General features: G+C 40.8%; 1 protein-coding gene across 20 annotated transcripts in view; it reads right to left on the bottom strand.

Moving 5' to 3' along the window:
• CCSER2 (coiled-coil serine rich protein 2) overlaps positions 1-25173 on the bottom strand; it is a 153434-nt gene that overhangs the window by 6377 nt on the left and 121884 nt on the right. For 7 of the 20 annotated variants that reach the window (XM_036461177.2, XM_036461174.2, XM_036461176.2 and 4 more), the window contains 2 exons: positions 23602-23688; positions 20109-20198 (listed from right to left, as the gene is read on the bottom strand). The exons of 1 other annotated variant lie outside the window; for it this stretch is intronic. In XM_036461177.2, coding sequence (XP_036317070.1) covers positions 20109-20198; positions 23602-23688 — 177 coding nt within the window. Of the gene's footprint in view, positions 1-3673; positions 3714-9634; positions 9720-20108; positions 20199-23601; positions 23689-25173 lie in introns of those variants that run through there. 12 more of the 20 variants (XM_036461178.2, XM_036461187.2, XM_045570712.1 and 9 more) reach the window with 9 other exon arrangements.

Here is a 25173-nt window from a genome sequence, read left to right on the forward strand (position 1 = left end):
TACATTAAACTCTTATTTAAGAATGTTTAAAATAAATAAGCTACCTCAGTTTTTACTTCAAGTGAAATATCCTGGACTTTAAAGTCAGTGGGCATTTTCACAATAAATCACCACAGAGATGAGTAAATTACCCTTCAAGAATGAAGGTTCTAAAAAAAAAAAAAAGAGTGAGGGTACTAAAATCACCATGTAACTAATTAGAAGACTCTCCCTGGGGTTTCCTTGGAAAAACAAGCATGCTGATGTGATCACACACCAGAAAAATCAGTAAAAATATAGAGCAGGACCATGTTAAGCAAACTGAAATCTCCAGAGAGAGAAAAAAAGCAACTGAATGACTATTTGTCTTCCCCTTTCACCCTCAAAAACTAGTTACAAGTTAAACATCTTAAAGCGACTAAGACTTTTGAAAATATCAGTAACAATTTTAAAAAATGACTTCATCATCATATGTTTACTGCCAGTGCAAAAAAAGATATAAATATGTGCTAAAAGCATATTACTTCACCCTAATTTTTCTAATTATGGTGAAGTAATAAATTAAGAAAATCAAATCTCCAGAAAAGGGACACTGTGAACTGTAGATAAATTATCCATTTGCACTGTTCTGATTACTCATATTATCCAACTGACTACTACTTTATCAGAGAACTAAATGGAAATATAGCAGAGAGAAAGATATCTGCTTATATTAAACTAGAGGCCCTGTGCATGAAATTTGTGTACGGCCGGGAGAAGGGGCCCTCAGCCTAGCCTGCACCCTCTCCAACCCAGGACGCCTTGGAGGACATCCCTCTCACAATCCTGGACTGCTGGCTCCTAATTGCTCACCTGCCTGCCTGCTCAGGAGAGATTTAAGCTTGTTGCAGGTTTCTGGCCTTGGAGAGGCAAGATGCCTGCTGCCCCATACAGAACTAACGCCTTGGGGAAGCTGCTCCCCATTTCAGCCTCGGCCCACAGGACTCCGGGCAAGGAACTCCACCACAGGCGCGATCAGGCACGAACAAGTAGAACGTCATTCCTTGGTCCTTGCAACTTGTAGAAGGGTTGGTTACTTTAACATGTGGACCCACACCTAGACTTAAAGAGCTAAGTGCTTCTAACTGGACCCAGTAAACTTTCAGTCTTACTTTAGTTAGACACACACACTTCAGCACACTATTCTGAGAATTTTCAGAAGCAATGGTTACAAGTGTCAAGGTCTTAGTGCTAGTGATAAGCACTATTGGATAATTAATTGTGCAAGGGATTGGTAGGCATCTTCAATGACCATCTTTAAATGTCTATTTTGAGATGTTTACAAAGATAACCAGAGACTAGGAGCTTCCACAGGCATGTACCAGCTTTATTCATTTTTTGTTGTTGTAGTTGGTATCCCTAGTATTTGATACATAATAAAACCCTAATATGCAAATCAACCGAAGAGGGGGACAGCTGGTCACTATGACACGCATTGACCACCAGGTGGTGGTGGCAGCACTAAGGACCCTTCAGGGGATGTCCTACTCCTGGCTTAGGCCACTGCGGGATATCCCCTGAGAGGTCCCGAACTATGAGAGGGTGCAGGCCAGGCTGAGGGAACCCTGCCCTGCTCCTCTCAGTGCATGAATGTTGTGCACCAGGCCTCTAGTAGGAAATGTATACTGTAAGTGGTGGGCAAAAGTAGGTTCACGGCTGTGAGTATATGAAATGCAAAGTTAATAATCATAACCTGCATGTCTTTTTTTCTATAAAATTGTAAACCTACTTTTGCCCCCCCACACACACAAACACACACACATATATATTTATGCACATATATATTTTCTAGAAAAACAAATAAATTAATATTAGTGAATGTTATATACCAGAATTACTTCTTTGGTAATAAATTATCAAAATGATATTTCCCTATTGGTCAATGATGCAGCACTAATAATCAAATAAAAACAAGCTTAATAAAAACAACACTGATGAAAAAAGTAATTATAAAAATGTTTACCCTAAGTAAGTTTAGGGTTAGCTTAGTGGTTCATGATTAGAAGGACAACAGGAAAGATTATCTTTGAACTTGAACACAGTACCTTTCATAATGGCCCACCAGCTAAGCCACGATGTGTTTTACTTGGAGACTACAAATTTGTGGATAAAATGAGTTGTGAAAATTATCTTAACAAGCATTCAGCTATTTCTTTTTCTAATAGCTAAATACATCTCACAATATTCATGTAGAATATTTATCATAAGCCATCCTAGCACAGTAAATATGCTCAATAAATGCTATCTACGACTTAGGTGTGAAAACAATGAATTTAAGCCATGGTCGTTTATAACTGAAAAAGAAAGGCAAGTTCTATAGCAGTATAGTAATAAATTAGTTGCTACAGAGTAAGAGGTTTCAAAATGCCAGTCACACCTAAATGTTTTAAATCCACGGCAGTTATATGTGATATGACATGAAGTCAAGACTCCTCTCTGGAGAGACACCAGAGTTAGGGCATGCAAGACACTTTTCCATTCAGAAAAAGGTCATAAACGGCTATCGGAAGGAGCTAGCACAACAGAGTGGTGAATCACTTAGTTAGCTCTTACAGTCAGACTGATTTGGTTTTAAATCCTGAGTCTATCACTTACTATGGGTGAGATACTGAGTGAATCATCTTACTACTCAGATGGAACTTCCTAGCAATATCTGTGCCATATCACATGACTGTGAGCAGCGAATGACAACATTACAGACACGTGAGGAGTATTATGCTAGGGCCAAGAACAGGGTTTTCCGTCTTCTTGTGGGGCAGTAGCCAGACTCTAATTTTGCATGTGATCTCTAGTTATCACAAGACCCCTAGGTGAAAGATAATGTTTTCTTTTGGTAAATAAGTAAGCTGAAGTTAAATAAACTTAAGTAACATGTCCAAATTCACACACTTTATCAAATGGCAAAACAGGAATTTGTACCCATAGAGAATTTAAAATGCAGGGCTAAAACTTTATTATTTGTACTATTTGGGTAATTCCAATGAGTTCACAGACTTTTAGAATATGCAACAAAGCCAGAGGATTATTTTAAAAACTCAACAGGCATATTCCAACATTCAGGTACTGACTAATGTCCCATTTCTTTCTTAGCTGATCTATAGCACACAGGACAATTCGCACACTCAGGCCACACTGCGGAGCAGTGTTTCTGGGGAAAGTGGTGACCCACTTGAAAACATACACTGAATCCAGGACAGATAAATCAGCACTCATCACTAAGAACTTCACCCTCACCGTTTGTACTAATTCCAAGATTTTTAGCATTAACATAAGAAATAATACTCATACTAGTTTCGGTAAACATCCTAAAGTCACCAATAATAATAAAATGGCAGCTAGCTATATCAAGTCCCGATAAGAGTAAAAAGACGTCAAAGTCTGTAAGGCAGAAAGTAGGAAAAGTTCTCAAGTGTCATAATGTTATTGCATAATAGAAAACAGAAATTACTTAATATTATTTTCTTAACACATACAAGTTTATTATTATTATTAAATACATTTGAAAAGTTTAAAGAAAGATGGAAATGGTGCCATCTTTAACATGCTTGTAATTTCATGCAGGCTCTGACATGCAACATGCAAACTGGGGGGGAAAGCAAAAACAAAAGAGTGACTATGAGGAAGGTGGTAGGAAAAATCTGAAATTGTACTGTACCACGCTTTGTCAGAGAAGTAATGGACTAACTTCTCAACTCCTTGCCAAAGGCGTATGGGAGAGCAGAGACAAGAAAAGACAGGACAATGGTGTCAGAGCACATACACCACTAAGGAACTGCCTGGCTTGTAGTAGCCAGCTGTATCTGCTCTGCCTCTGTTTTTTTCTAGGCATTCTTAACGTGTTTGTATGAAATGAAAACATTTTAATAGATTTATACTCTCTTGCTCAAGTGTTATATTTTTTTGCAAGTTATCACAAGTAAATATTTATATCCACAGAACAGCGTCTATAAAAGTTCTCATACTTAAAAGAAAACACTTGAAGAATTTTTCCAAATAATTTAATATTCATACTTCAAAGATCTAAAAAGGTTTAGCTACATGTAATCCCTTACAAAGAAAATAGAAATTATTTTTTAATAATTTCAGTCTTCCACATTATAAACTTAACACAATTCAATATTTGTTCGTTTACTTTTATGACTGCTGCTGCATTAAAGACTGATAAAAGCATAATCTGATCTTTGTGTATGTCTTAAATATAATATTCTCAACGGTAAGTGAGGCTCACACATCACTGTAGAGATGGAGACACAACCGAGTCCCTGGTATAACCACAGTCCCCCTTGTTTACAGTGTCAGGAACCTACGGTCTCAGATACGTGTCATCAGCCAATGGTCTGAAAACATGAATGGAAAATACCAGGAATAAGCAATTCCTAAGTTTTCAGCTGCGTGCTGTTCTGAGAGGTCTGATGAAATCTCACTCTGGAGACCCACGGGGTGTAAACCACCCTAAGTCCACTCAGATCCACGCTATGTGTGCCACCTGCCGTAGTAACTTAGGAGCCCTGGACCCGTGTGCACAGCCCCACAGAGCTCATGGTCAAGCCACCCTCAGTTTACTTACTAATACTCCATAGCACAAGATAATGATGCTGGCAATTCAAATATGCCCGAGAGAAACCACAGAGTGTGTCCACTTTAAGTTGAAAGGTGTGTGTGCAGAAAGAAAAATAGTGTATACATAGGGTTCGGTACCACCCTGGTTTCAGGCATCCCCTGAAGGTCTCTAACGGTCTCCCCTGAAGATGAGGGCAGGCGCTGCAGGGGGAATGAGTTCCGCTCTACAATCACTCAGCCGCTGCCCGCCTCCGGGCCTCGAGGAAACAGGACTGCTGCTCTCTCCTCAGGGCTCACAATGGTGCCCGCACTCTCAGAGAGCTTAGAAAGGACACCTGACTTATAAATGATAAACTAACTCTAAAATAAATCATTGGCTCTTCCAAGTTGATCAGTTAACTGCTTCAGTGTGTAGATGATCTGTTGTAGAACTGTGCACGTAAAACCTGTATAATTTTGACCACCCCAATAAACTCAATAAAAAGATAAAATTAAAAAAATAGCCCCCCCAAATAAACCTATCAGTGAATAATAGTGAACTAAGTAAGCATTTACTACACAGGCACAATCAGTATAAGATACTTAATTTTCCTCTCTCTAAGACACAGTACCATCGTATCTAGTTTTGAAATGCAAAGTGGTTCGGAAAAAAAACTAACTTCACAGCAGCACCATCCCCTGGTCTGACCCCGCGCACGGACCTCCCCGGAGCAGGGGCCCCGGGCAGGGGCACAGGCCCGGACGGTGCCACTGGCTTTTCTGATTGCAAGGTGTGGAGAGAAAAACGCACTTCCGCCTAAGCTTAGAGGACAGTCTCCTGGAACATGAGTTTTAGGCACATTTCTAATCAATTAAGCAATACTACACTTGAATTAGCTGCAAAAATGAACAAAGAACTATATTCAACAGTAACCGCCTTCAAAAAGTAGCTCACTGTAAAATGCAACTGTCCTGTTTTTACTGAGTTACCCTAGAGTCCCTTTCACTGGAAAACGTAAGTCACTCCTAAGCTCACTTCTCTTACAGCACGGAAACGATGCACTTCCCTGTGTGAGGCTAGCTGCGGGGTGAGGCCACCCTGCCTGAGCCGGTTAGCGCCCCCTCAACAGCACACCAGTGCCTGCAGAGGCAGCCTCGTTACCATCGCCTGGAAACCTGCTAAAGCACAGAGATGCTGACACTGATTCACACGCGAGAATGGCATGCATTGCAGCAGTGTCTCTATAGGTAGGAAAAATGGAGACAATACAAATGCCCAGCAACAGGAAACTATTAAATAGAGTATATCCACATGATAATGTAATGCCATGAAGCCATTAAAATGATGTTTTCAAGAAATACTAGTATGTAAGAAATTTCACATAATGACACTATGTGAAACTAAGCAAAACAAAAATTGAGAAGAAAATTGAGTGTCACATGCCCTGCGAGGAAGGCCTACTCCGGGCATCTTTTATCTGAGGGTCTGCTGCGCACACAGTGCTGAGTGCTGGGCGCGGTCCCCCGCACGGGCCCTGCCTGAAGGCTGAAGGCAGCGGCTCCCGTCCTAGCGCCGTGCTCTCCGCCCTCCGACACAGTCCCTCCTGTGGTGGTGACCCAACCATAACATTATTTCCGTTGCTAATTCATAACTGTGATTTTGCTCCTGTTATGAATCGTAATGTAAATGTCTGTGTTTTCTGATGGTCTTAGGCGACCTTGCCTGCGGTTCTCAACCTGTGAGGACCCACAGGAAGAAGCGCTGCTCGGAGCCTGCGGCCTCAGGAATGGTTTGTTAGCCTCGCCCGCGGGGGCGTGCTGTGGATGGCCCCGCAGCTGGGACTCCGAGCGCCGCCCGATGCCAGCGAGTCAATGGGGACCAACGCGCGGTGCCCTGAGGGGCAGGGAGGACCCCACGGGAGATGCTTCTGCTGCCCAGAGAAAGCTCTCATCGGAGAGGGGAGGTCAGACATCCTCACCGAGACTAGTGAAACACCAGAGAAAAGGAATATTAAGTCAAAATGTCCCGAGAAAGAAAAAAATACTTGAAGACTAGGATTTTCCTTTTATCTCCATTTCTCCAGAATTATTCTTAAGCTTGGCTAAGCGTACCCTGGCCAGGGCAGCTTCCTGAGTGACCAAAACTAAACACTCCCTGTCAACGTGAGTTGTGTCACTCTGCATATGGTGACCAGGCTATCTTTTTATGCTCGAAGGTCTACTATTTGTTCACTTATTTATTTATTTGTAAAGCCTCATGCTATGGTAAGCTTATTGAGAGGGGCTAGGTGGGAGAGAGAGAGAAATTGAGAAATACATTGACGTGAGAGAGAAGCATCAATCACTCGCCCTCCAGGCTGGGGATCAACTGCCACCCAGGTAGCCCAGGTATGCGCCTGACCAGGAGCCAAACTGGCAGCCTTTCAGCGCCCAGGGCCACACTCAGCCAACTGAGCCGCTCTGCCAGGCAAAGTCTACTGTTGCTATCCATTAAAAAGAGCTAAACAGATTGCCTGGTGACTAACAGCCAATCCTACCCGCTTCTACATTTAGAATTAAAGGCAGTTCACTTAGCTGATACTTAGGAGGGCGTCAGGAAGAATGTATTAATGAAACATTATAATGTAGGTGAACACTCTCAACCATCGAGCATCACTTACAGAATTCTCCCAAATCAATCCGCACTAGGAATCACATATTAACTTCACTGAATATGTGTGGTGTAGGAAAAAAATTCTGAAAAAAACACTGTATTTGCTTCCATAATTACATACCCTTTTCTTTCTCTATAATTTATCATTAAAAAATAAAAATGATGATTTTATTGTTTAACTGCTACAGCTGTTCTCAGAGTAAACTCAAAATTGTGTACTAGGATAGAGCCTATTTCTTCTCAAAAGAAACATTTCAAGTTCAGCTCTCTGAAAGCTAAGAAAAGTTCAGTCGTCACTTTCCACAAACGAGGTCCTCCAAGTCTCACGGTCAAGCCCAGGGCCAGTTCTCGCACTGCACCGGCTGGGAAGGACGCCGGGCACAGGCCCTCTCCCTGGGCAGCTCACAGCCCAAGTGCGGACAGCCCGCGCTTTATTTCGCTCACCTGGCGCTACAGAGAAGGAGGCTTGTTCTAGAACAGCTAGAACACATGTGTCAAACACAAGGCCCGCGGGCCAAATCCGTCCCGCCAGGCCTTGCAATGTGGCCCGCACCGCGCTGTCATCACTGCACGCCGCTGCGTTTCCATCACAATGACAGTTTATGACTGTTCAGTAAACCATTCGGCCCGCGATTTAGGCTGGATTTTAGATTTTGGCTCCTTCTCTGATTGAGTTCGACACCCCTAAGCTAGAAAGACAGGGCTTGGTACTAACAAGTGCTCCTTCACAGCTGGGAATGAAAATGACAACTCAACACCCAAAGGGAAGGCGGGAGAAGCGTTTGCAAATGGAGGGACAGGAAATCCTAAAGCTGTACAGATAAGAAACTAGTGACGTGGATGTTTCCGAGAAACATGTTTTTTTGTTGTTGTTTGTTTTTTAAAATCTATTAGCAATACAGAATAATTAAACTTCATTCCCATCGCAGCTACTGAGGGGAAGGAGAACGGGAGGCGTGGTGGGAGACAGGAACGAGGCCAAAGGCAGGCTTCAGTAATTCAGTCACAAGTAACTGGAGGTCAGCCCTCACCCATGCTGCTTATTGCTACAGGCCCAAAACATATTCTCACTTGTAGCTGCACTTGAAATTCAGAGTAGTTCACTAGCAACTTAGAATAATTCCTTATGAGCAAAAAATCTTTAAACAGAGAAGAAAAGAAAGCAACTAACTTGAAGATAGGAGATGCAAAAAAGGAGGGTTTACGAAGATGGTAGGAGATGGAAAAGGAAGGAGGAGGAAAAATTCCTCTTGTTGCAGCCACTAAACAAAGTCACTTGCTACTAAATACTTGATATAAAAATCTATACAAACTCTCTATGCTATTTATCTTTAAAACAAGCCAAAAAATAAACTTCAACATTGTCGTCTCAAAGTCATGTTGATATCTAATAATTTTGATTAATTAAAAAAATAAAATTTTATTTTAATAAATCATAAATCACATTTTTAATTGCTTAAAATTGCTCCCTTTTGGACCTTCAATACATCACATCGATAAGAATAATTTATGAAAAAATGGATCTGAATCACAAATCAGGATAAATCTGTGGAGCTGCCTATTCTCATGAAAGTGACTAACAATATTTATATCTCTTTTTCATTAACATTAGTTTTTTTGGGTGACTTTTCAAAAAAGATAAAATATAACCCACTTACCAGATATACTTAAGTACATAATAAAAAATAATATACAATGTTGTGGAAAGCAGATTTAATGTAAATAAATCTTTTTAAGTCACATTAGAAATGTTAGTAAACCATGCACATTCAAAAGCCATTTCTTTTGTACTTGTAAGCAGCTGATAAGTTAAAAGGACATGTTAATTATTAAAAACCACCCTTGAAAATTGATTTAAAAATTTTTCTTTTAGAAGACAGTGAAAAGTAGTCACAGCCTTTTGATTAGGAAATGCTTAAAGAAATGTGCGATGTCAGCCTGTTCCCAACCGGTATGCATCTGTTCATTATATCACTACTAATAGCATAAGTTCCCCCAGAACACTCGGAGTCACTGAGTTCCACATGGAATCCTCAGACATGTGCTTGGCAGTGACACACTGTTTGGATTGTGGACATCTTAAACATAACTAGGTAAAAACAATTTTTATTCACATAGATCAAGGCCATGAAAAAGAACAATGCACTGGAGACAGGTGAAGGTGGCAGGGTTAGGGCCACTGGCAGGAGGTGTTACAGCTTTAGAATAAAAAGGAGTCAGATATTTTCTGCAGGCTCTAAGTAGAAGTCTATTTCCATGCAGTGGAAGGACAAGGGCGGGTAAGAGAGGAGAGCCCAGGCAGTGCTGGCTTAGCACACGCCTGCAGGCCGCTGAGCAGCAGGGCGGTGCTGGGAGGGGCAGAGCATGCAGAGGGAAATTCCGGGAGGGAGGTGGGTGGGAGAGGAGTGAGAGGCACAGACTCACTCTGTCTGCGGTGCGGTGGCACAGTCCGTGGGGTCCCCTGGAAGGAGCCCTGCCAAGGAGAGAAGGAGGGAGCAGAATACCCACCCTGTGTGGAGAGAGATGGGGTAGGGAGGCATAATAAAAAAGGGAACTGAAAAATAGAGAAACCAGTCATACTTTAAAAAATAACACAATAGTATTTATGAGAAGACAGATTTCACTTTTTAAATATAGGCAGCTCAAATTATTAAAAAACACACAATTTCCAGCTGATTTGCTTTTCATGTATTTTAATAAAAATTATTTTCTTCTAATATTTGTATTTAACACACAAAAAATAAAATATTCTTTGACACACATTACGTTTATCTTCATATATCCCTTTTTAAAATAGCATATTCCAGTCTTGCAAAAAATGAAAGCATTTAAAAGGGGAGATAAACTGTAGGTGTTAAACAGAAACAAAACATCAATTATCAATCAAGCAATAAAAAAATTACCTCACAAAAATTTGTACTTCTTTTTACGTTATATGCTTTCAGAGGATTAGTAGATAAAGACCATTAGCTAAAGACAGCAGAACCAACGCAGCATTAAGAAGACTGAGGATGCTGTGAGAATAACTACACCCAAGCATTTGACATGCAGCTACTTAATTTGAATGACCTGTGGTTCCTTAGTTTTATTTTTAATAGAGATTGTCAAAAATAAAATACATCTGAATGTCATTTACTTAAGTTTCTTCACTTTTCAGATAAAACTGAGTCTTCAAAAAAGAATTTGCTCAATGCCACACAAGTAGAACTGACAGGGCAGAAACAGAATGCTGGGGAGCCAGCTAGAACTATAAGGAGTAGTGGCCATGACTGTTTCATTCTGATCAGAGAAGGCACATGCTAACCTGGCTGGCAGTCCCATTCTGGCCCTGGGCTCACCTGGAAGTGCAGCCGTCCCCGTTTGGAGCTGCCTATTCTCATGGAAGACGAACTACTTTGTGAGAAACCAGAATCGCCAGCCCCATGGAGCTGCTCGCCCATGATGTGGCAGGAATGGAATAAATGCTCACACAGGCTCTGTGTCTCTGCTTAATTGGCTTCAGTAGTGACCGGCAGCCCGGACCCAGCCATTGCCGGCAACAGACCCAGAGGGGTCTCAGGTCTTCCTCTTCCTTGCCTCCTCCCTGACTGAAGCATAGCAATAAACAAAACTATTCAAACACCATCACCAGGAAAAGGAGCCTATACGTCATACCCAGCTCAATCTGCCAAAGAAAGTGTGCACAATGTTTCAGACCAACTAGTCTGACAGAAACGGTGTAATTAGGAGATTACTAACGTAGTTGACTGGTGTTGACAAATCTCAAGAACACTGATCCGCATAACAATTTGTTTGTCCCTCTGTATCAGTAACATTCCTGGCACAGTTCAGTAAAATCAGATTCTATTTCAGGGCGATTCTACATTGCTCCCTTCTACAATACATAAGTGATCCACTATTTTTTACAAAAGATCCATTTTCTATGCTGAAGAAGGGGCTGGGGGGAGGAAGCCAGCTATAAGTTACTAAGTAGAATTAATGGCCTTTAGAATATCCTAGTAAATAAAGATCCATTTAAAAAAAATTATTACACTTTCTTCACTAATTTACCATAGATGTTTCTGAAAATAGCTTAGAAAATACCTAATAGAGCGATGACCCCAGGAACTCTCCATAGATGATACTGATAAAACTCTATTCTGCTCTCATAATTGTTTTGGTTCCTCCCCGCTTCCGATGGGTTTCACCGGGGACGTCTGCCCCTCACTGGAGCGGCTCTTGCAGGCAGGGCTTTTGGACAGAAGCTCGGCAGCAGACAGGCCTCCCAGAAGCAGGTTCTCTGGAGCCTGCAGAACAAGTCCCGGAGGCCCGGGGCCGCGCTGCTCCTGGCTCTTCCCTAAACCCTCCCCCTGGAGAAAGTCAGCTCCTCTGCGAGCCTCGGTTTCTTCACTTGTGAGATGCAGGCTTGGGATGTGCTGCAGATGATATTTGTGCCTCCTAAAATCTCCAGTGTTGAAACCTATTCCCCATGTGATGTTTTGAAGGTGAGGCCACAGGGGAGCCCTCACCTGGGACCTGCGCTCTTAGAACAGGAAACGCCAGGAGCTCCTGTCGGAGAACCAGGAAGTGGCCACACAGACACTGAGCTGCTGGTGTGACAGAGATGCCAGCCTCCAGAGCTGCCGGAAGGAGCTTCTCTTGTTTATCAGACACCAGCCCACGGCGGTGTGTGACAGCTGCCTGGACAGACTAGGGCAGAATGGCTCCTTCCTAACTTCAGTTCTTGTAATTCAGCTACTCAAATATCTGCCCTGTTTTCACTCATCCAGAATCACTGCTATCCCTTCATTTCTAACTCTCTTTATAGGGTATTTCAAACAATCAACTTTAGACTAAGTTGTCCCTCCTAACACAGTAGCTATGCTAAATGTTCACCCCCTCTGCCTAACAGCCCCAGCAGACTCTAAATAACTGTGTCAATTTAAATGAAATTAAAGTAAGTTACTATGTTTATCTAGAGATGAAACTGTAACTTCCATCAGGCTTGGACACATACTGCAAGCAGTAAAGAATCTTTAAAAAACAAAAACATGACAATCCATCTTGACCCCACCAAGACCACCAAGTCAGGATTTCTGAGAGGCTACTTCCCTACATTTCAAACACATTTTCGAAAGCTTTTCCCTCTCCTACTTACAGTAGCCAACCCCCTAGTTTATACACACCTGCATTTCTTGGCGGATGCTTGTCTCAGGGCATTTTTCTCCCTCTGTTCATTATGTTGATAAAACATTTTTCTTATTCTTCTAGTGCACATAACTACCTTTAGAATAATAGCTTTGTTACGTTTCTTGGTGTGAACTATAGCTTCTTGATAAGTAACTCACAGAGTAGAATCATATGGTGAATAAAATTTAGTAGAAGAGGCATTGCAGTACCAGCACAGGATGAAACAGATAGACATTTTCTCCTGCCACGTATAGCAAACAACCTTGGAAATTATATACTAGAGGCCCAGTGCATGAAAATTCGTACACTCTAGGGAGGGGGATGTCCCTCAGCCCAGCCTGCATCCTCTTCAAACTGGGACCCCTCGAGGAATGTCTGCCAGCCTGATCACCCTCTAACTACTCCCCTGCCAGCCTGATTGCCCCCATAACCCTCTCCTATTGGCCTGGTCACCCCTAACTTTCTTCCCTTGCTGACCTGGTCACCCCTAACTGCCCTCCCCTGCTGGCCTCGTCACCCCTAACTGCCCTTCCTTGCCAGCCTGGTTGCCATTAACTGTCCTCCCCTGCAGGCCTGATCACCCCCAGCTGCCCTCCCATGCAGGCCTGGGTCTTCCCCTCCTCTCCCCTCCCCTGCAGGCCTGGTCACCTCCATTTGCCCTCCTCTGCCATCCCGGTAAGCCCTAACTGCCCTACTCTGTAGGCCATCTTGTAGCGGCCATCTTTGACCACATGGGGGAAGCCATCTTGTGTGTTGGAGTGACAGTCAATTTCATATTACCTTTTTATCATATAGGATAAAACAAACACACAATTTTGAAGGGTGATGCTAAGAAGACAGACCAGTCAGGGACCCTTAAATCTGAGGAGAAACATGGTAGATAATTCCTGGGTTTTCTTTTGGCCTAGTGTGTCCTGCATTAGGTGACGGAGAAGCCAGCACCCAGAAATGCCAAGGGACACAGACAAAAGCAAAAGCAAAAAGGTCTCCAGGAAAACCTGCACCTTCAAAGTGCTGCTAGTAAATACACACTGCACAACACCATGGACCCAGCCCAGCCCACTCACCTGGCTCTCACACTGTCTTCCATGGATCTTAAGGAAAGTATAGCAAATGTTTAAAATACTTAAAAATGGGGGAAAGGAAGGGACTGAAAGGAAAATAATGTTTCCATACTTAGTTCCCATACATAAATATAAATACATTATTAAAATAAAACAAAACAGAACAAATGGAGACCAGCCTTAAAAATTAACTGAGCAGAGAAAACCAGTTTAGTGTTATAAACACAGTTTAATTTAGATTATTTTGCACGAATAGCTTGACCTGGGTCATTTCTTGCTTATGCCCTAGAAATTGTAACTAAAACTTGAACTATTTCTCAAGGTTGATATAAGGTAACCACTGAAAATTCGAATATAACTCATCATTGTGGAGAATAAACAGGCACTATTTTCTCACTATATAAACTATCAATACTTTATAATAATATTAGAGGCCTAGTGCACAAAATTTATGCACTTGGAGGGGGGAGACGTCCCTCAGTTTGGCTTGCACCCTCTTGCAGTCCGTGACCCCTTACTCCTTACTGCCCGCCTGCTTGCTGCTTCTTACCGCTGGGCTTGATGCTCCTTAGCATTGCTGTGGAGGCGGGAGAGGCTCCCACCACCACTTCTGCACTCACCAGCCATGAGCCTGGCTTCTGGCTGAGTGGTGCTCCCCTTGTGGGAATGCATTGACCACCAAAGGGCAGCTCCTGCGTTGAGCGTCTACCCCCTTGTGGTCAGTGTGTGTCATAGCAACCGGTCATTCTGCTGTTTGGTCAATTTGCATATTAGCCTTTTATTATATAGGATACCTCTGAACTTCATTCCATGTTTTAGTTTGAATGCTCCCAGGTTGCAAATTGTCTTTTTGATGTTAGCATCGTCAACTTTTACTAATTACTATTTTGGGGATTCATTGGTTTTATTATTATTATTATTATTATTATTGTTGTTGTTGTTTTTAATATATTTTATTGATTTTTTTACAGAGAGGAAGAGAGAGGGATAGAGAGTTAGAAACATCAATGAGAGAGAATCATCGATCAGCTGCCTCTTGCACACCCCCTACTGGGGATGTGCCCGCAACCAAGGTACATGCCCTTGACCGGAATCGAACCCAGGACCTTTCAGGCCACAGGCTGACACTCTATCCACTGAGCCAAACCAGTTTCGGCTTATTGCTTTTATTATTGTTCTTTATGAACTTTTGACATATAACAACACTTAGGCTAACAATAACATTTCCATAAAAAGATACACTTAAAACACTAACTATAAATCAAAATGCAATTCTAAAAAAAGGTATAAGTAACAAACAAAAAGGCAAAAAAAGAGAAAAGGAGAAAGGAAAAAAAAATAAAATGGTAGACCGAAGCCCTAACAAAAATTATTACATTAAATACAAAGGAAGTATAGACATCAATTAAAAGGCAGATTGGGTCTGGCTGGTGTGGCAAAGTGGTTAAGTATCAACCTATGAACCAGGAGGTTCAATTCCTAGTGGGGACATGTACCTAGGCTGCAGGCTTGATCCCCAGTGGGAGGCATGCAGGAGGCAGCCAATCAATGTTCTCTCTCATCATTGATGTTTCTACCTCTCTCTCCCTCTCCCTTTCTCTCTGAAATCAATAAAAATATACATATATATGTATTTTTAAAAAGGCAGATTAGCAGATTGGATGAAAAAAATCATGATCTGTCCTAGCCGATCTGCTGGCCTGTGAACTGAAAGGTCCCAGGTTAATTCTGGTCAAGGCCACATGCCTGGGTTGTGGGCTCCATCCCCAGTGGGGAGGCGGCACGCAGGAAGTAGCCAATCAACGATTCTCTTTCATCACCGATGTTTCTCTCTCTCTCCCTCTCCCTTGTTCTCTGAAATCAATAAAAAACATTTTAAAGAAGAAAAAAATCATGATCTAATTACATGCATGGTCAATAAAATTCCAAGCAGACATAGCAATGCTGAATGTGTATGCACCAAACTATAGAAAGTATACTTTCAACAATAAAGATTTAAAAATAAAACAAAATACCTAACATTTCATTTTATCTCCAAGATAAAATTTTAGCAATGGAATGCTAAAACCCTACCACAGAACATACACCTGGGAAGCTGTGTCTCAGGAAGTCGTTGTCATCGTGGCCTCTAACTGGACCAAGCCTGAGCCCTCCTTCCTGGAGCTCAGATCCTTCTCCTCTGTTTCCTGTGCCCTTCCCACTGTGCTGCCCCTCAAAGGAAGGCAACTAAGGTGTTACCTCCAAGGGAGAAAACCTGCTTTGGCCTAAGACTGCTGTATCCAAGTTGCACAACTTACTTCTTGGTCCCATTTTCTTCAAAGGTAGGAAGAGAATGAGAGGAACACCATTCATGGCACACTAGAGGTCTGTAAGCATCTTGAGGCCTGGGCCTGTGTGCACCCTTTTCATCTTACACTCTCAGATGAGGACAGTGCCAGAATAGAGTGGGCGCACAAATATCTGTAAGTGAGTATGTGGATATCTGCTTTCCTTCCTTTCCTTGTTCTAATACCTTATTTCTTCCTCATATTCCTGTTGGTTCTCGAAATTAAAAATTTACTTGCAGCTATTAGGTGATACCAAAATTCTTAGGGAAATATTTATGAGAACATATGTTGGGCCCAACACAGTCACATTTCATTGCTCTGCTGCTGGTAGTGGCCCTCCACTCTCCTTCTTCTGAAAGGCTCTGCCTGCAATATCTATTTTTTTCTATTTCTTTCCACATCCTAAATAGCCACTCCCAAGTATTATAGGCAGAAGCTTTCTCCTCCACCATCCTCTGCCTTCCCTTGCAGCCAGGTTTCTTCCTCTTATTCCAGGAAATGTTCACTGGAAATGCTGACATGTGCCTCACAAATCTCTGAGACTCATCAAATAACCCTCAACTAACTGGGGGAGTCTCAAAAAGGGCATTTAATGTCCCAAGATATTGCAGGGAGTGGTGAAGAGCAAGTACTCAGATTATTACTTTCAATCTTCCCAAAAGCTTAGCCAGATTTAAAAAGACAACACAACCTACACTAAACTTGGTAAATATTTTTAATATAACAGGCTTTGGTTCCCCAAATCACCACCTGACAAACTAGATGTTGCCAAAGAGTCCCACTGAATCTCTCCATCCCTGTCATCAACATCTTATTTAAATATGTTGGGTTCTTGCTAAAAAAGAATCAAGTGTAAATTTTAAAAGAAAAAAGAAAACCTTTGTTATTACAGTAAATGGTCTCCAAAATAATTTATTTTAAACTAGAGGTCTGGTACACGAATTTGTGCATCAGTGGGGTCCCTTGGCCTGGCCTGTGGCATCAGGCCGAAACCAGTTCTCCAACATCTCCCAAGGGGTCCCAGACTGCAAGAGAGCACAGGCCAGGCCAAGAGACCCCACCACTGTATTGTACAATGAGGGGTGGGGAGGGAGGTGGGAGGTTAACCAGCTGGGGAGGGACTGAGGGAAGGCTCCAGGGTGTATCTGGACCATCTTGCTCAGTCCCGATCGGCCGGACCCCAGCAACAAGCTAACCTACCAGTCGAAGTGTCTGTCCCCTGGTGGTCAGTGCATGTCATAGAGACTGGTCGAATGGTCAACTGCCCCCCAGTGGTCAGTGCACATCAATAGTGAGCGGTTAAGCAGCCTTAGCATATCATTAACATATTACACTTTGATTGGTTGAACAGATGACCGGATGATTGGACACTTAGCATATTAGGCTTTTATTATATAAGATGAATCCATCAACATCCAAAGAAAATAAAAATCAGGGAATAAACTCAATATTTAATATTAATATTTAATTGTTAACACTAAATTGATTAAATAAATATATGTAACTATTCCTTTAAATAAATGCAATTACTTTCCCAGTAATTCCTAGGTATATTTTTAAATTCTATCCTTAAATGAACTTTAACATTATTTTCAACTATTTCTCTAATCATGTCTGTGTTCCTGCCAATATCATGTCCTTAACTTTGCCCAACTCTATATATGTATCTCCCATTTCAATCTGTGACCCCCTCTCAGTTCAGGCACCTCAGTGTGCTTTGCGGGGAAGGAACCCTGGACTAAAAAGTCAGCAGTCTGAAGTCAATAGTACTATTTCAGCCACTGGTTAATTAGGAGCCTTGACTATGCCATTTAATCTCCCTTCCCTATAAAACAAAGGTAGTCAGCCAGGTGACTCCTACAATAAAGGACAACAAGGAAGCATGAAGTCTGGGTTTGTTAGGTGTGTTAGGTTTCTATGCCAGTCAGGATCTCCAGGCTTATCTCTGAGCCTGATCAAAGAGCTGGGGCTGATCAGCAGCCCCTAAGGAGGCCAGGAGAGAAACAGAGACATGGCTGCTGCCAACACTGGGAGAGAAAGAGAGAGACAAAGGCTGATCAACAGCTACCAGAGATGCTGAGGATCAGACCCTGCCTCTCTCCCTGCAGGCCTCTCTCTGGGCCTAATTCACAGCCCCCTCTGCAGTCAGTGTTCGGTCGAGCCTTGGTCATTATGGACCCTGGCTCTTTATATATAAAGTAATCAGGATCTCTCTTAGGGGGTAAAAATAAAAGGGCAAACATCAAGATCTATTAGGTATCGGGTCTAGTAATAATTAATGTCGTTTTTAAACATTAGTTTAAAATCTTGCTTGGCGTTGACTTGTATTGACATAACCTTCAAACACGTGGTATCTACAGAACGTGTGAAGTGCAATTAACAAGTTTTGCTTGAAAAAGTTTGTGTTTGGTTTGGTTTTTGTGGCAAAACTAGGGCTAAGAAGATGGCGGATGAAGAGCATATTCGGCACTGCATGCTTTACGAGTTTCAATTAGGAAGAAAAGCAAGTGAGGCTGCAAAAAACATCTGTAGTGCTCTTGGTCAAGATGCAGTTAGCGCCAGAAAATGCCAACGTTGGTTTGAGAAATTTCGCGAGGGAAATTTTTCGTTAGATGACAAGAGTGGTCGAGGCCGTGTCCAATTTTGATCAAGAAGCTCTTCAAGCTCTTTTGGTGCAAAATCCTCAAATTACCCAACAAGAGCTTGCGACAACTTTAAAGTGTTCACAAAAAACAATTTCCAATCAATTGCGTGCACTTGGCAAAGTCCAAAAGTTTGGAAAATGGGTTCCTCATGAGTTGACTGACAACAACCGTAATCAAAGAGTCACAATTTGCAGTTCGCTCCTCTCTCGTCAAAACCGTTTGCCGTTTTTAGAGCAAATTGTTACCGGAGATGAAGAGTGGGTGTTGTATGTTAATCTGAAAAGGCGGCCTCAATGGTTGGACAAAAATGAGGCTCCTCAGCCCACGCCAAAACCTGACTTGCATGCGAAAAAAGTGATGTTGTGTGTTTGGTAGAATTTTAAAGGAATTCTTCATTATGAACTTTTACCATCTAACCAAACCATTACAAGTGCAGTGTATAGTGCCCAATTGGAAAGGTTAGCCCAAGCTTTAAGAGAAAAAGAACCCGCGCTGATTAATCGGAAGGGCGTAATTCTTCACCACGATAACGCACGACCGCATACTGCAAGAATCACTGCTGAAAAACTGTGCCAGTTGGAATGGGAAGTTCTCCCTCAACCTGCATATTCTCCTGATATTGCCCCTTCCGATTACCATTTGTTTCGTTCTTTGCAAAACTTTCTTCTTGGAAAAAAATTTAATAATGAAGAATGCCTCAAAAATGCATTGACTGATTTTTTGCATCAAAATCACAAGAATTTTACAACAGAGGAATTAAAATGCTTCCTGAGCGTTGGGCACAAGTAGTAGAAAACAACGGCAACTATATTGTTGATTAAATTTTGTTGTATTGTTTAAATAAATTCGATTTAAAAAAGTATTAGAAAACGACATTAATTATTACTAGACCTAATAGTGTATATATATATGGGTTCTTGTTCATTTGTGCTACTAGGATTTCACTGCCAAAATAAGGCAAAAGAAGAGTCAAGGCTGGGTTACTACACTTTCTCTTAACAAGAAGTAGCTACTTGTAGCATATGCCATAGGATAAGGATTGTGGCCATCTGATGACTCTGGCTCAGACAACCTGAACTAAATTTAAAAAAAACTCAGGTTAAATTATGGTCAGTGTATTTTAGTACTAACTATGTTTTGAGATGTAACCTTGCAAAACAACGAAGAAAAGATTGCATGGTTATTTTCTACAAACTATTACCTAACCATGTCTAAAACATAACCTTTACTGCCTATTTCCTAATTCATTTATACTTCCTAACAGCCTCAACATTTGAGAAATTCTAATAATAAAATCTATTTGAAAAATTTCAACAACAACAACAAAAAGAATACATGGCATTATATATTTTCAGAGTCATTTGCTGCTAAAAGGAAGGCTGCGTTTTGGACTTCTCTTTCTTTAAGGGTATGGGGAAATAATACTCATAAATATACTAGGCAGTAAGAGAAGACTAGACACTCAAATAAAATGGGTTGCAATATGCAGAATGGAAAAGCTATTAAATGCACATTCACTTATGTAAGACACACAAGACAAGCTTAGAAAGCACATACACACCTACGAGACAAGAAAAAGACAACTTAAAAAAAATTAACCACCATGGCCGATTCACAATGTTAGAGATCAGAGTAAAAAAGGTGAACAAAACATCGAAACAGTAAATGACAAGAAGAGGGGTTAATTACTTACAGGAATTCTTCTCCAGGAGGTTTGGGTATATTTATCGACATATGTGCATTTTTCTTCTTTAGATTTTTGGTGGCAGTTACACCGTGTTGCCTGGACAAAAACACAAATTTTTATACTGGTATAATTTTTCACATCCCTATGCGTGGACAAACAAAGTAATCAGGATCTCTCTTAGGGGGTAAAAATAAAAGGGCAAACATCAAGATCTATTAGGTAGTCTCCTGTCTTATTCAGAGATTGGATTCTAGAGTCAACTTACAATTTTGAATAGTTTAAATTACCGTTGGAAATCTCTTTTATTATGCATAAAACACACTACCTGACTTTACATATATAGATACAGTACTATATATATAGATGTAGAATATATATAATAATATATAGTATCTAAAGAATACAATTGTAAGATTTTAAATATTTCCCTAAACTATGATGCTACTACAACAACTGCAGTACAATTCCTTAAATTCACTTTTGATTGGATTCTACTGGATATTAAATATGCCAGCCCACAAATAAGCTTGTCTTTTCACATGCCCAGTGCTTTCAAGCTCCTGTAAGGATGTGCTGAATTCATTGGATTGGGAAGCTGAAGGGTCTCTGCCCTTTGACAAGACCTATTCGGGCATCTCAGGTCACAAATGCATTCTCTACATATGATTCTCCTCAAGCATATTTACTGAGTCACTTACACACACAAAGTAATGTGTCTATTGTGTAAACTTTGGTCTTTCAAATAAATACCAATTTTTTTAAAAAATAAAAAGACTGATAATGAAAAAATTTTCTTTAGTGGGAAGTTGGAATATAACCTTATTATTTGTTAAATAACTCCAATAGAGGTAAATATACTTTCTTGTAGGGATACCTATATAGCAAATTCTTGATTATTGCACAAGCTAAAATTATAAGCTTATACTTCAAAAATAATTACTTGTAGGGAGTGGTTATAGAGTTAAGCCTCGGACTGACATGCTGGCAAAGTCGCAAAGAAGTCCCAGATTGGCGGGCACAGTCCTCTAAGTATAATTAAGCTTGATCTTGTGACTGCTCCCTAGATCTTTCCTGGGTAGCTAATGGGCTGTGAGGGGGCAGCAAGTGCTGCCAAAACAAGTGAAACTTACAAGAACATTGTAAGTTACCTTGTTTGTCCCTGATTATAAATAAAGCCTCACCTTTGCAGTCTGGATCTGTTCTGTGGCCTCAGCCAGGCACAGAAGATCCACTTAGACCCAGCTTATTATCTTTGTCTGTCTTTTTTCTCCATCCTTCACCGCCCTTCCTCAGGCTCGCTGAACCCTTGGCTGTGCTGGCGTGGCCCAATTAACAATATTCAAAGTTTATCTTAATTGCAATTGGGTCATTCCAATTTCCATTTATAAAATAAAATCTAATTAAAACAAAAAGATATCTGTAAGTAGTGATATTTTCCATTTCTTGTAGTACAGACATATTTCCAATTCCTAAGAAATGAGATGGTCATTGAAACAAAATCCTATGTAATAAAAGGGTAATAAGCAAATTGACCATCACTCCAACACATAATATGGTCATCCTCATGTGGTCAAAGATGGTTGCCCCATGTGGACACAAGATGTCTTGCAGGGGAGGGAAGTTAGGGGTGACCAGGCCTGCAGGGGAGGGCAGTTAGGGGTGACCAGGCTGGCAAGGGAGGACAGTTGGGGGCAACCAGGCCTGCAGGGGTGGGCAGTTGGCGGGGACCAGGCCTGCAGGAGAGGGCTGTTGGGGGGGTACCAGGCCTGAAGGGAAAGGCAATTGGGGGCAACCAGGCCAACAGGGAAGGGCAATTAGGGGCAGCCAGGCTGGCAAGTGGGGGAAGTTAAAGGTGACCAGGCCAGCAGTGGATGGCAATTAGGGGCAATCAGGCAGGCAGGAGAGCAGTTAGATGTCGATCAGACTGGCAGGGGAGTGGCTGGTGGGTGATCAGGCAGGCAGGCAGAAGCGGTTAGGGGGAATCAGGCAGGCAGACTGATTGGTTGGGAGCCAGAAGTCCTGGGTTGTGAGAGGGATCCCAGATTGGAGAGGGTGCAGGCTGGGCTGAGGGTTATATACACCTCCCGCCCTCGTGCACGAATTTCGTGCACCAGACCTCTAGTTCAATATATAATTGACTATTACAGAATGTAGAATTTAGGTGTGTCAACCTCCTGGCAGTTGAAAATCTGCATATAACTTTTGATTCCCCCAAAGGTTTACTTACAGCCTTCTGTTGATCAGAGCTATAATAATTGATTAACACATATTTTGTATGTTATAAGTATTATATATACTGTATTCTTTTTTTTTTTTTAATCTTCATTATTTTAAGTATTACACATGTCCCTTTTTCCCCCATCGACCTCTTCTAGACCACTGCCACCCCACCCAGGCCTTCACCACCCTATTGTCTGTATCCATGGGTTATGCATTATAAGCATACAAGTCTTTGGTTGATATCAGATGAATGGATATATACTATATTCTTATAATAAAGCTCCAGAAAAGCAAATGTTAAGAAAATCATAAGGAAAATACACTTACAATACTGTATGAATTTACTGAAAAAACAAACTGTGTATAAGTGGACCCATACAGTTTAATCCCATGTCATTCAATTTAAGAGTCAACTTAAGAATCTCTAGGTATTCACTCCAATAGGACTTTTCACATATATAGGAGGTGTGTAAAGAAGGAAAGATAATATAAACCATTCATCTTAAGCCAAGCATATATGACTTATTCTCTCTACTCTAGTGCAATTCTGGAAATAAGTTCGTCTCTGTGTGTGTGTGCTATCAGATGAAGAGTAAGAATTGGCAAGTACTTGAGTTTTCCATAATTAGGAAAACCTAGTTTTTAGTAATATGTTTTTCATTTCCAACAAAGATCTTTCTTGGCTTGTTGGTATTTTTATGCCATCATGTTCTTGTTATCCTGGCCTTTTATATTATTAGAAACTAAATTATATTTAATTTGGAGACAGTGTATGTATTTTCATGTTTGGATCTGTAACCACTATACAATTATAAAGATTCTCCTCAGCATCACCCACGGAGGAGAACCACTTCCTTAGGACACTCTTCACGGTCTCCAACAGACAGCCATATGGGTATAGAGTCTGATACCCAGTGTCCTTCTGCTACCACAGAGAGAAAACTCCTTGTTCTCAGCTCACCAGTACTCACTTCTTTAAAAACACATTAAGGAAAGGCATTTACCCTTTACTGATAAAATGATTGCAAATCGGTGAATTTAAAAACCCCAAAACATAAGGCCACTGAAAATGAACGGACAAAGATTTTCTTTTCACCTTGAATGTTTACTATTTAGACTGTAAGTTGAACCACATACTTTTAGAGTGCACATCATCTAAAAATAACATAAAAGTGCAACTTTGAAAGCCAAAAATAAAGTCAAGTTTAAATTCTGACTATAGTTTTATATTGCCCAGTTTAAAAAGTCTTCACTTCACATACTGTACTATAATACTTACAAGCTGATGTTCTAATAGTTGGATTTTTTCATCTTTTTTCTTTATTTCCTCTTTAAGTTGTTTTATTTCAATTAATAAATCTTCATTCTGAAACATTACAAAAATATTTAACATGAAGTATTTAATGACATTTAAAATACTCTAATGAGAAAAATTAAATCAAGATTGAGCAATGATTCACTTATTCAAGGTAAAAATTGTTCTTAAATATTCCAGCTATTAGCTTATAAAAAGAACACAAAAAACACATTTTAGTGTTCTATGAATTCATATTCTAATGGAATTTGATGTGTAAAAAATGAAAAATAGCAGCAACAGCTAACATTCATGAGTACTCAACAGGGGCCAAGAACTAAGTACTTTCAGGTATCAACACATTTTATCCTGACTACAACCCTGAGGCAGGTACTATTATCTCCATTTTACAGAATAAAACACTGGGACACAGGCCATATGGTACAAGTCACATACAAACAGTCCAGCTAAGTTTTAAGGGATGTATTAGATGTGCCTGTCACTGAAAACGAAGGGCACAAGCAGCAGAGGGAACGGTATTGAAAGGAAGAGTCATTTCATAGCTGGTTCCAAAATCAGCAGAGCCCTGGCCAGTGTGGCTGTTGGCTGGGCATAACCCTGTGCACCAAAAGGTTTCCAGTTCGATTACTGATCAAGGCACATGCCCAGTATGCAGGCTCGGTCCTAAGTAGGAGTTGTGCAGGAGGCAGCCGGTCAATGTTTCACTCTCACATGGATGTTTCTCTTTCTCTTATCATTTCTCTAAAAATAATAAAAAATATTTTTAAAAAGATTATTTTTTGAGAAGCCACTTTTCTGAAAACTGCTTGAGTCAACTTAATAAGAAATTCTTAATAGTATTAAATGGAAATCTATTATCAACTTAAGCCAGAATCCTGTTATATTTTTAAATATAAAGTATCATTACCCTATAGCTAGTCTATTTTGTTTACTACTATTCAATTACCCAGAAATACACACTGAAGAAGTAGTGCAAGCAAGGATACTAGAATATACATCCTTGCTTGCACTACTTCTTCAGTAAGATATATATGTCTTACACACACACACACACACAGTATGAATAATGCTATTCTGTTTCCAGCGAGAAAAACATGTAAGCAAATAATTAGGATGTATTGTTACTGAGCAAAGGTATGCCAACTCCTTCAGATCTGTTAGGAACAAAAAGACTTGCAGTTTCTTTAGCAAGAGATCAGAAAAGGATATTTTACAAAGACTTTAACATAGCAAGTAAGCATTACAATGAAGGAGAAATTATTTGTTAAAATGCTGTTATGTAAGTAGGAAGCAAGCCACATAGAAAGTTTTTACCATAATGAAACGTTTGGGTTTGAGCCACATGCAAGGGAACGTTTGGGTAGATTCCAAGCAGAGGCATTATTTACTTGCATTTTTTAAAAAATATATATTTTATTGATTTTTTTACAGAGAAGAAGGGAGAGAGATAGAGAGCCAGAAACATCGATGAGAGAGAAACATAGACCAGCTGCCTCTTGCACACCCCCTATTGGGGATGTGCCCGCAACCAAGGTA

This window comes from Pipistrellus kuhlii, unplaced genomic scaffold (assembly GCF_014108245.1).
Source record: "Pipistrellus kuhlii isolate mPipKuh1 unplaced genomic scaffold, mPipKuh1.p scaffold_m20_p_35, whole genome shotgun sequence".
NCBI lineage: Eukaryota > Metazoa > Chordata > Mammalia > Chiroptera > Vespertilionidae > Pipistrellus > Pipistrellus kuhlii.